The 12,230-nt window shown below is 45.2% G+C and overlaps 1 protein-coding gene across 1 annotated transcript; it reads left to right on the top strand.

Annotated features, from left to right (window-relative positions):
* Window positions 1-1,205: 1,205 nt before the first annotated feature.
* On the top strand, window positions 1,206-10,760 carry tmem236 (transmembrane protein 236). The gene is made up of 4 exons (XM_066680298.1): window positions 1,206-1,459; window positions 4,775-4,847; window positions 5,928-6,051; window positions 9,750-10,760. The coding sequence occupies exons 1-4, from the start codon at window positions 1,206-1,208 to the stop codon at window positions 10,361-10,363; spliced, it is 1,065 nt and encodes a 354-aa protein (XP_066536395.1). The 3' UTR covers window positions 10,364-10,760.
* The last annotated feature ends 1,470 nt before the right edge of the window (window positions 10,761-12,230 follow it).

Raw genomic sequence — 12,230 nt, forward strand, 5'->3', positions numbered from 1 at the left:
TCCCTCAAAATGAGTCCTCCATGGCATCCAACAAGCTCAGCAGATATATAGCCGTCTTCTGCAGGGATTGGTTCTTTAGGTTTATGATGTCAGAAACCCTGTCTGTCTGAATCCGCCCATTTGAGACTGTCTTTGTGGCGCTGTAGGTTTAAAGTGGAAACGCTCATCTGGGATTCTGACTGCTTGTTTTCATCTTGATGCATCATCTGTCGCACAACACCACGACAACATTTTAACAAGTGTAAATGCTGCATTTTCAACAAAGGGAATATCTGTGATCGCGGGGAAGTGCAGTTCTCTCTGGTTTGGTTTCGTTCAGAAGCTCTGTCTCTTTTAACGGTATGTTTGAGGAAAAAAATGACTTGTTAATAGGTGGCTGAAGTTTAACTTCTCTAACTCTTTATTTTTAGAGTTTGGAACTGTATTTTTGTGGAGCTTACGCTCTGCGTTTACTTTCATGCAGTTCACAATCTCTGGAATTTAGAGTAGGTTCCTATATTAAAAATAACAATATTACCCACCATTACCCACCTATGGAGCAGGAATATAGCAATATCCTGATCCCTTTTCATGTTTTTCAATGTTTTAGAGGACTCTGTGCCGTTTCTCTAAGGTGAGAAGAGAGAGAGTGTGCAAGCCTAGCATTGCTGAGCCACTTTTTTTTTTTTTTTTTTTTTTTTAATTACTTATTTACTGACACTGGGGCTTTGTAAAACATATTGGACTTGTTTCCATCACGCAGACAAAACCGCAAAAGAGGTGAGGAAACATCATCTGAATTTTATAAAAAGTGATTTTTGATTGCAATTGTGATCACTGTCTTTGTGTGTGTTTGTTCTTCTTAGAGGTTTGTATTTGATGGTAAGCACTGTTACCCAGTTCTTCTTCAGTCCCACCAGTCCGCCTTGTTACTGAATCTGTTTTGAAGCAATTTCAGTTTGGATTGGACTCGTGGTCACCTCCATTAAAAAAAAAGAAAAAAAAAAAAAAGCATGACTGCTTCACCACTGTGGCCATTAAAAAAAAAAAAAACGAGAGTGGGAGTGCAGTGTAAGCAGCGATACTGTCCAGAGTCCAGAACTGCCGTCCACTCTGTGTGTGTGTGTGTGTGTGTCTGTGTAGCGGAGATGGTAGTGGATGTAGCTGACCTGGGATCACACTGACCACTCTCTCATAGGGAAATTTAAGACACAATCTCCATCAGGATGGTCTCCATGAAGAAGGTGAAGCTGGTGGTCTTTGAGCTGCTCCAGTTCTCCTGCCTCTCCGTACCGGTCTTTGTGGTTCTGGAGCGGTTCGCTTCGCTCCTGAGGTTCGTGAAATCAGACGACACCACGGCCTACTGGCTGGTGGTGGCAGTGTCCATCGCCTACGTTACCACTGTGACCCTCTTTGTGTGGGTTCCACTCAAGTTCTTCATCCTGAAGACCAGAGGGTTCTTCACAGACATCACCGACTGGTGAGTTTACACCGTTTGACATTCTCAGATCACAAACTCCACTCAGGCTCATCCCAAATGTACTGAGTGGGCTCCGTTATTGTAGAAATGGAAGTTCCACTGCTCCATGGTGAAAGCTGGGTGTGCTTTATCCCTCTCTAGCCCACTCTCGCCCTTGGACTTGTTGACCTTAGGCTCATGTAAACATCTTCCAGAGCTCAATATATTTCTCTGACAATGCCGAGTTTGGAGTTTCTTCACCTGCTTTAACTTAATGATGTACTTAATGAGTTATTGATTAAAACAGGTTGTGCATCTCAGACCCAAGTTCCAGCTCGAGAAGAGCTCCAGAAAAACACAAAAGTCTGAATATTTGTTCGAAGCAAAGCCATAAAAGAAACACTCTGGGTTTGGATCATTTCAAGAATTTTGTGGATGAGCTGTGAATGTTTATGAGGGTGAAAGGTAATGTAAAAGCAGTTTACACAGAATGTATCATTTTTGAAGACTTTTCCGAATCAGAATCACTTTATAGCGCTGAGTGTGTTACACAAGGCATCACTGCATGTAGTGTCTCTGCCACACAGCACCAGGGCCATGGGGTCCTGGCCCTGTCACCGTCTGTGAGGAGTGAGTGTGGTGTGTTCTCCCTGTGTCTGCGTGGGTTTCCTCCGGGTGACTGTCTGTGAGGAGTGTGGTGTGTTCTCCCTGTGTCTGCGTGGGTTTCCTCCGGGTGACTGTCTGTGAGGAGTGTGGTGTGTTCTCTCAGTGTCTGCGTGGGTTTCCTCCGGGTGACTGTCTGTGAGGAGTGTGGTGTGTTCTCTCAGTGTCTGCGTGGGTTTCCTCCGGGTGACTGTCTGTGAGGAGTGTGGTGTGTTCTCTCGGTGTCTGCGTGGGTTTCCTCCGGGTGACTGTCTGTGAGGAGTGTGGTGTGTTCTCTCTGTGTCTGCGTGGGTTTCCTCCGGGTGACTGTCTGTGAGGAGTGTGGTGTGTTCTCTCAGTGTCTGCGTGGGTTTCCTCCGGGTGACTGTCTGTGAGGAGTGTGGTGTGTTCTCTCTGTGTCTGCGTGGGTTTCCTCCGGGTGACTGTCTGTGAGGAGTGTGGTGTGTTCTCTCAGTGTCTGCGTGGGTTTCCTCCGGGTGACTGTCTGTGAGGAGTGTGGTGTGTTCTCTCAGTGTCTGCGTGGGTTTCCTCCGGGTGACTGTCTGTGAGGAGTGTGGTGTGTTCTCTCTGTGTCTGCGTGGGTTTCCTCCGGGTGACTGTCTGTGAGGAGTGTGGTGTGTTCTCTCAGTGTCTGCGTGGGTTTCCTCCGGGTGACTGTCTGTGAGGAGTGTGGTGTGTTCTCCCTGTGTCTGCGCGGGTTTCCTCCGGGTGACTGTCTGTGAGGAGTGTGGTGTGTTCTCTCTGTGTCTGCGTGGGTTTCCTCCGGGTGACTGTCTGTGAGGAGTGTGGTGTGTTCTCTCAGTGTCTGCGTGGGTTTCCTCCGGGTGACTGTCTGTGAGGAGTGTGGTGTGTTCTCCCTGTGTCTGCGTGGGTTTCCTCCGGGTGACTGTCTGTGAGGAGTGTGGTGTGTTCTCTCAGTGTCTGCGTGGGTTTCCTCCGGGTGACTGTCTGTGAGGAGTGTGGTGTGTTCTCCCTGTGTCTGCGTGGGTTTCCTCCGGGTGACTGTCTGTGAGGAGTGTGGTGTGTTCTCTCAGTGTCTGCGTGGGTTTCCTCCGGGTGACTGTCTGTGAGGAGTGTGGTGTGTTCTCCCTGTGTCTGCGTGGGTTTCCTCCGGGTGACTGTCTGTGAGGAGTGTGGTGTGTTCTCTCAGTGTCTGCGTGGGTTTCCTCCGGGTGACTGTCTGTGAGGAGTGTGGTGTGTTCTCCCTGTGTCTGCGTGGGTTTCCTCCGGGTGACTGTCTGTGAGGAGTGTGGTGTGTTCTCTCGGTGTCTGCGTGGGTTTCCTCCGGGTGACTGTCTGTAATGAGTGTGGTGTGTTCTCCCTGTGTCTGCGTGGGTTTCCTCCGGGTGACTGTTTGTGAGGAGTGTGGTGTGTTCTCTCAGTGTCTGCGTGGGTTTCCTCCGGGTGACTGTCTGTGAGGAGTGTGGTGTGTTCTCCCTGTGTCTGCGTGGGTTTCCTCCGGGTGACTGTCTGTGAGGAGTGTGGTGTGTTCTCTCAGTGTCTGCGTGGGTTTCCTCCGGGTGACTGTCTGTGAGGAGTGTGGTGTGTTCTCTCAGTGTCTGCGTGGGTTTCCTCCGGGTGACTGTCTGTGAGGAGTGTGGTGTGTTCTCTCGGTGTCTGCGTGGGTTTCCTCCGGGTGACTGTCTGTGAGGAGTGTGGTGTGTTCTCTCTGTGTTTGTGTGGGTTTCCTCCGGTTTCCTCCAAACACCACATCCAATTTCCTCCACAGTCCAAACACACATGTTGGTTGGTGAATTGTCTGGGGCTGTGTTCAAAATGGCTCCTATTTTACATTTTAGGGCACTATTGAGTGTGTCACCAATCCAAATCCTAAAGTGAAAATCCAGCATTATTTTGAGGGCACTACAATCTCCAACAATGCACTTCTAATTTTTATTAAACATGGCAGCTCACTACATGAGCAGAATGTGGACCAGTATGCATTGCAAATGTCTTTGTTACTAAGCAATGGGCAGTGGAAGTGTCTGAATCCTCTTTTGTTTCTAACGCTACTAAGTGAACTAAATGGTGCCTCACTGTATAGCACACTACTACTGAGGGATAAGGAAGCCATTTTGGTCCTACCCTGGTTGTGTGAGATGCCCTGTGATTGACTGGTGTCTTGTCCAGTATGTGTTCCTGCCTTTTACCTAGTGAATCCAGGTAGGCTCTGCACTCACTGTGACCCTAAACATGAAGCTGTTATGGAAGGTGAATGTATGAATGAATGTTACACCTGCAAGGAAACTCAGTCTCAGTGTACCCTCACATTTACGACATGTAACACACTACAACAGGCTGTGGACAAGTGCACAGAACATTTACACACAGTGTAAGTAAGAGAGAGTACGAAATTAAAGAAACGAACAGATAGCAATAAGGATTACGGTTGAGTAAACAGAGTGTAGTTATGAGCAGAGTCTGAGACGACATGTTACAAACTCTTATTTTGAAAATTGTAGTCAAATTAACTCTGAAAACCAACAATACCTTATGTTAGTGATTAGTTAAAGTTAATTTAAAAGTAAGCAGTTTATTTACCGTCCAGACTTACAGGGGAAGTCCAGTGATTTTTCAAAATATCAGGTCCCTGAAGCTGTGTGACTGCGACGCAAATGTTGATTGATTGATAGATGAATTGATTGATTGATATTTAACTGTGTTCCCTCTCAGGAGGCCTGTGACTCTGGCTTTTGTGATCCTCAGCACTTTACCGTGTCTCTCTGTCGTCCTGGCTGCCTCCAAGGTAAAAGTTTCCAGATTGTTTTTTGACTAAACTCATCAACGTACACTGGCTTTAAGGGGATCATTAGCTTCCAAATGTATGAAGCCCTAGAGAGACGGAGTCCTCTTAGAGAAAGCTCTATTTAAAGGAAACAGTTTGCGGTTGGTGAGTGTTATCTTAATTTGTAGCCACCGTTTCTTTATCCATTCACACAGAGAACGTCTTGTCTCAGTTTATTAAGGTTCTCTTTATTTGTTCCCATACGAGTGAATAAAGAAACTGTGGTCACCTCTTAAAATAGAGAGGGCACAATTTTAAAAAAAGAATTGTAAATTGTGGGAAAGTTTTTCAAATTTTCCCTCAAAACACGTAAAGTCCTACACTTGACCCTTGTGGGACTCCATTCAAATGGCTGAGTAAAGAAAGGATGTGGTTATAAAGGCCTGTACAGTGTTTTTTATTGTTTTTCCTTCCTGAAAGTGGAGAGGAGCCCATGTGACAGCAGCACTGACCTCATACTGAAGACTTCGGGCCTCACGCGGTACACAGTAACCCACTGGAGAACAACAGGTTTAGCATTAACCCAGGGGTTAGCTCTGGAATGTTAATGGCCTCCAAAGACTTTGATTATGATTGTTTCATATTAGAGTCTCTTCCTTGAAGTAATAGTTTACTTTGTGTTGAAAAGTACACACACATACACTTGGGGCTAGGACCCTAGAACTCAGGGTCCTAGCCCCAAGTGAGTATCCAGAGGAGGCCATGGCAGGAGGACTACAGAAAGAACCAAGACACAGAACAAACAGTGAGTCGAATCAAGAGGCAGGAATCAAATACAGGAACAAAGCGTCAAAAGAATCAAATCTCAGAATGACCACAGAGTGGAATTAAGACTCTCAGAGGAACCCTAGATTTGGAAAAACTGAGAGAAACCAAGACTTTCGAGACTGTGGACAGCTGCTTCCTACAGTTACTTATTTCACTTACGGTTCGCATTCATCTCAGACCTGAATCCTTCCTCTCTGCTCTGGAAGTTCTCTCTGCTTTGTGCTGAAAGTTCTTCAGTGTTTCTCCTGAACTCTCCATCTTTGTTTTGCTCAGGTTCAGGTGGACAATGGCCTTCACCGTGACGTCTTCACAGAGCTCCCTGTCTCTCTGGTGCTGTTCGCTCTCATCTGTGTGGACATTGTTGAGAGGATTCGTCCGTATCGCCTCAGGGGACAAGGTAATCCTCCCAGTTTCAGAGGTGTCATGTCACTGATTAATCGATTAATATTAATACATCTTCAGTCTGTGACATCACGGCTATTAAGAGCTTAGTTTCTATATAAGCTTTAAGCACTAAGAGGTGATCTGTGTCGCATAAACAGGAGGTAATTTACCTGCTCTGTTCACACATGCACTAATTCAGACGTTACCCAGACTCTGAGTTAGGGGGCTGGAAGGATAAAGTCCAGGTCATGACCTGTGCGAGTGATTCAGACATTCGCTTTCACACCTATAGCACTTCGGGGTAATGTCCAGAAAGGTTCTGGCTTATTATAAATGTCTGTACCCTGAGAGCACGGAGACGGCGGACCACTGTTGTCCCCCTGAGGGAAAAGTTGGAGGTCCACTAGCTGGTGATTAAACAGAATTTTAGACAACATGCCACATTTTAGCACTTTTCCATTCACAGTCCAGTTTACATTTTTTTCCTTCGTTAGGTTCTTTTTGTTATTCTTTATTAATAAGATTAGTAAATAATTTTAATCACGCACAGTGTCCATAATCATTTTATATCAGTCTTAAACTCATTATTATATCTCTCATAGTTGTTGGTAATATTCGTATTAGTGTGTTTTCCAGAATAAAAGTCTCTGTGAGTGTAAAATCTGTGTGAGGAGATTATAAATGATTTATATCCTGTACAGGACAGTAATCTGAGTGCTCCGATGGTGGACCAGCAGTGAGCTACAGTCAGTGGTGTGCCAACCTTTTTATGACAGTGGACCGATATATGCTCACTGTCTAAGGGGCTTTAGTTTGCACGTCCTCTACCGAGAACTCACTTCTGCTTACTCTAATTACTCTTTATTGGCAGAATATTACATACTGAAAAACTGAAACTGTGGCCACAAATAGTTGCCACATTTAGCAGAAAAAATGCCATGTTTAAGTGTGGTCTTCACAGAGCAAGTGTTAACTTGTTTTTAGTCACAAAGCATGTCGTTTCAGCAGGGGGCAGTTCAAGCTTGGTCTTGGTGTGAAGTGTTTTTCATGTATAGAGTTCTGTGCTCAGGTAAAAGTCATTGTTATTAATGTAAAATATTGACCTAATTAAATGTAGCTGGGCAAAAAAATGAATAAATAATCTTTGGGTAGCAGCACAAATAATAGCTAAAAAAATACAGCTCCAAAAACACCTAGGGGTGCAGTGTACTTAATATTTGATCATATTTTAACTAGAACAAAATAACTGAAACAAAGTGCCTCAGGACAGCGGCACTCTGGATCTGATAAAACCTGTAACACTGCACTCTGAGCTGCCTGTGTGTTGTAGTTCAGCTGCTTGTCCACTTGATGTCATGTGACTTAAATATTGACTAATGCACTAGTGAACTGTTGTGGGTTTGGGATGCGTGACCTCTGGTGGCGTGACTTCCAGAGGAGTATGAAACGTCTCTCAGCAGGGCACTGAAGTGGGGAGTCCGTGTAGAAAATGGAATGGAAAATTACTCTTTATCAGATTTCTGATGAAAAACATAAAGTGCCGTAGAAATAAACCCAGGAAAGTTCACTGTGTTTCTGGGGCTGTGCTCTGGGCGACTCGAGCCGCGTCTACCGTGCTGTTCATATGGCTACTGTCCGTTTTAAACTAGTGTGACCAGACGTCCTCTTTTACCCGGACGTGTCCTCTTTTTTAGACTTAAAAAATGTCCGGGCGGAATTTCACAAACGTCCGGGATTTTGTTTTTCTAGAGCGTACATAGAACTTCGAGAAGTTTCGTTCACAAACTAGTCCCGCCCTCCCTTACTCCGATTGGTTCGCTTGAATGAGAAGGGGGCGTGGTGAAGTAGCCTAAAATCTTCTGATTGGACAGTCTGATTGTAGCGCTACCGTTATTGGTCGATAACCTCTGTAAACATTTAATTGGTCAATCTGCACGTCAGTAGTCGTCCTCACCCCCATCTCAGGTCTGGTTATGTAAACAGGACATAAACTGATACTAATTCACTGTTTATTCAGCGGTTCAGAGTGATATATGATACATATTTGGAAAGAGTGTTGAGTTGGGTCTGTTTTTATATTCACATTAAGCAGCAGAATGTAGTCGCAAACCGAGACTGAGTCGACTCCGCGTGATCGATTCTCTGAATCATTGGCCAAGGAGTTGATCCCATTTACTGTCTGTGGTTGATCCGATTCATCTCTATTGCCTCATGCTCAGAATAGATTCACTAGGAGTAGACTTCTCATCAGTAAATACGTTTAGACGTTATTTGGCGAGACGGTTTTGGACACATACTCTGAATATTGGATATTTCACATATCTGCCACGTGTCTCAAGAATGTGAGGCAGAAAATGTTAAGTTATTAAGTTAAAAAATAAAATAAAATAAGCATTTCAAACGAAGATCTCCTCAAACTCCTAAAGAAAAACACATTTTCTTCCCCATAATCATGCCACATCGTAACAGATATTCCAGGTTTTATCTTTGAACAGTGCCCCCCCCCCCTTTCAGCAGGTAATCACTGATTTGTAAGGGGGACAGGAGTGTAACTTGCATTGCACAGATTCACATATTGGTTTGCGAATGTGCAACATTTGTGCATGTTTTTTGTGTGAATGTGTTTTGCACCATATTTCCCGCTGCAACTGGAGCAAAATATTTTGTATGATATTTTTGAGCCAATCACAAAGCAGCACAGCATTAAACAGAAAATAATTCAACAGAAATTAGGAATCAGTGACTAAATGACTGTCTGTGAGGAGTGTGATGTGTTCTTCCTGTGTCTGCGTGGGTTTCCTCCGGGTGACTGTCTGTGAGGAGTGTGATGTGTTCTTCCTGTGTCTGCGTGGGTTTCCTCCGGGTGACAGTCTGTGAGGAGTGTGGTGTGTTCTCTCTGTGTCTGCGTGGGTTTCCTCCGGGTGACAGTCTGTGAGGAGTGTGGTGTGTTCTCCCTGTGTCTGCGTGGGTTTCCTCCGGGTGACAGTCTGTGAGGAGTGTGGTGTGTTCTCTCTGTGTCTGCGTGGGTTTCCTCCAGGTGACTGTCTGTGAGGAGTGTGGTGTGTTCTCCCTGTGTCTGTGTGGGTTTCCTCCGGGTGACTGTCTGTGAGGAGTGTGGTGTGTTCTCCCTGTGTCTGTGTGGGTTTCCTCCAGGTGCTCCGGTTTCCTCCCACAGTCCAAAAACACACGTTGGTAGGTGGATTGGTGACTCAAAAGTGTCCTTAGGTGTGTGTGTGTCGCCCTGCAACCAGTGATCTTGGGTAGGCTCTGGACACACCGTGACTCTGAACTGGATAATCACTTACAGACATTGAATGAATGATTAAATGATTGTTTTACTTTTTACTTTTTCTTGATAACCCACTTGTTTAGACTTAGGTTTTGGGGGATCTGGACCCTACCAACCAACAAGCTGTGAAACAAGACCACCCAGGCAGGCCTTTTAGTCTGCTCCACTTCTGAAATAAGAAAGGGAATCGAGTATATGTGAGAGCTGAGGGGAGGGGGGAAAAACCATGTGAAACTGACACAACAAAAGGGGAGAAATAAGAGAAAAGAGCTAAAACCCAGAGCTTCTGTTTCTCACTTCTTCCTGCTCACTTGGGGTTGAGGTGAACTGTGTGTGGCTCATTCTCATTTAAAAGAACAGGCATTGAAATCTGTTTTGAAAGATGTGTATAATTTCCTCTTCTATTTTCTCTCTGTGTGCAGCCAGTGGCTTGGAGTCTGACTTTGAATCTCCTGGTCCGGTGCTGACTCATCTGGAGCAGGTGAACTCTGTGTCTGCGCAGCTGCAGGAGGTGAACAGAGCTGAGAACGGCTCTGCGCTGAGCCCTGACGTCAGGACTGGGTCAGTGTCTGGATACTGGAGAACCCTAGACGCACCCAGTATGTCCCGAGCGTCCAGTGCCGCGTATCTGTACAATTCCCGCTCGTACTCAGGGTCCAGGCGCTTCCTCTGGGCCAGAGACCCCCGGCATGAGCTCTTCCTGGACACCTTCCTGTTCTGGCTGGACACCGTGGAGATGGTCAGGGTGGGTGGGGACGAGGCGGTCTTCTTCTCCAACTGGGTTTTCCCGGTTTACATCTTAGCCTTTGTCTCCATGCTGCGAGTGGTGATCACTCCTCACAGCCCCCTGCTGGCCTCTGTGGGGGTCCTGACCCAGGACCTACCCTTCCTGGTGATTCGGATCTGCCTGATTGGAGTCTTTGGCTTCGTGACACCGCTGCTGTATGTGATGAAGAACTTGCTCACGTGTCTGACGTTTGTTTACTTCAGGTTGCTGACCAAACTGAAAGTGTTTAACAGAGGCAGCATGTTCTGACAATCTCGGGGAACCTTGGAGAACCTTCATTGGTTCTACCAGTTACAAGCACTGGGTAAAGATACACTGTATGGCCAAAGATTTGTGTGCACCTTCTTGCCCAACATTTTAACATTTCTACTGAAACGACAGGTATTAACATGGAGTTTGTCCCCGTTTATCTGCAGCAATGACTCCTACTGTTCTGGGAACACTTCAGGTGTTGGAACATAGCTGTGAGGATGAGATGGAGTTTGAACAAGGTGAAATGCTGATGTTCCAGGACTAGTTTCAGATCCTAAAAGTATTAGACGGCGCTCCATCACTCTCAAATAATGCAGTTCCACAATTCCACAGCCCTGGGATTGGACATAGTGAATATAGGCTCATGTACAACTGCTCCAGGGTGTCCCATGTACTTCAATACAGATCATACTCTATAGAGTTTAATCTACATGTGCATTTGAACATTGGTGTGCATCATGAATGTGCAGAAAATTAGCTGAAGTGACTAATCATAAGGGGTGTCTGCAAACTTCTGGACATTTAGTGTTGTATTCTAAACCTCTCTGTGTAAATAAATGATCTTCTGAATTCAAATCAATACGCTAAACAGCAATATACTTATCCTACTGTATAAATCATACTCTGCGTTTTCAGCCAATGGCATGTCACCACAGGACACACAGGCCTATTAGAAAGCTTGTTTGCTGTCGTCCCGAGAAAAATGCAATGCACCCGTTAGCTACTAATGCATCCATTTTTACAGTTCAGTGGAGCTGCTGAAGACCCCTCCTCTGATGTATGTTTAGCTGGAAGCCCCCTCACAAACCTGTCCCTCTTAATGCTAGCAGTGTTCAAACATGCCTCATTCATTTGCCCCGCTGCCTTTTTCTATTCTTCCTGAATGTTTTGAGGTCTTGAACTGCTGTGTTTTTGGATCTGCGCTTCACTTGTTCCCTCCCGAGACTCTGGATGACCAGCGTCAGAATAGGTTCTACAGTTCTGAGAACCAAAAAACAGGATCCATACCCAGTAAACAAGGAACATCCAAAATAGGTCTAAAAGTAGTCTGTCCATCAAGGACATATTTTAAACGTTAATGGACGTCCAAATTCCATCGTAATAAGTTAGTTAAGTGGTGACCAATCGATAACGTCAGTGGACGTCCAAAACGCGTTTTATACAAGTAATTTATTTCAGGACCAATTAATAACGTCAATGGACGTCCAAAATACGTTTAATAGTCGTCTTTTCAATGTCTGTGTTTGGACGTCTTTACAACTTTAAGAGAACATTGATTAGACTGCAGTCATTACGTTATTTCGACATTGAATCAACGGCTAAATGTTTACTGGGAAACCAATACATGTGATTTTATAATTGAGAAAGCTATCATTAATATTGAGAGTTATAAAACAAGTTTAAAAACAGAATATTTCCTTGAAGAATCTGTTTTCGCTTTCATTCCACCTTTTCTCACTTTCGCCTCCAGAAGTTTCTCGCTTTTGACTTTTGACGGTGTTGGGATCTACATTGGCTGCTAAAGTTAAGCCCCGCCCACCCAGCAGATTCTGCACACCCTAACCCTGATTGAAAATGACTGTAAGCCTCTATGAGGAACTGTGCGTTACTAAAAGACATAATCGTTAATAAGTATTTGGTTTGTTACCAGTGTTTGATGGTCGGTCTTTTTCAAGTCAGGGTAAGATTGGCGCGCTCTCGCTGACGTAGCCGGGTGAGCAGAATGGGCTGGGTGGGCGGGGCTTAACTTCAGCAGCCAATGACTGTCTAGATCCCAACCCCCGTCAAAAGCGAGAAACTTCTGGAGGCGGAAGCGAGACTGAGAGAAGCGCAACTGAGTGTTAAACTCTGAATATTAATGACA

Source organism: Hoplias malabaricus, chromosome 9 (genome assembly GCF_029633855.1).
Source record: "Hoplias malabaricus isolate fHopMal1 chromosome 9, fHopMal1.hap1, whole genome shotgun sequence".
In the NCBI taxonomy this organism is placed as follows: domain Eukaryota; kingdom Metazoa; phylum Chordata; class Actinopteri; order Characiformes; family Erythrinidae; genus Hoplias; species Hoplias malabaricus.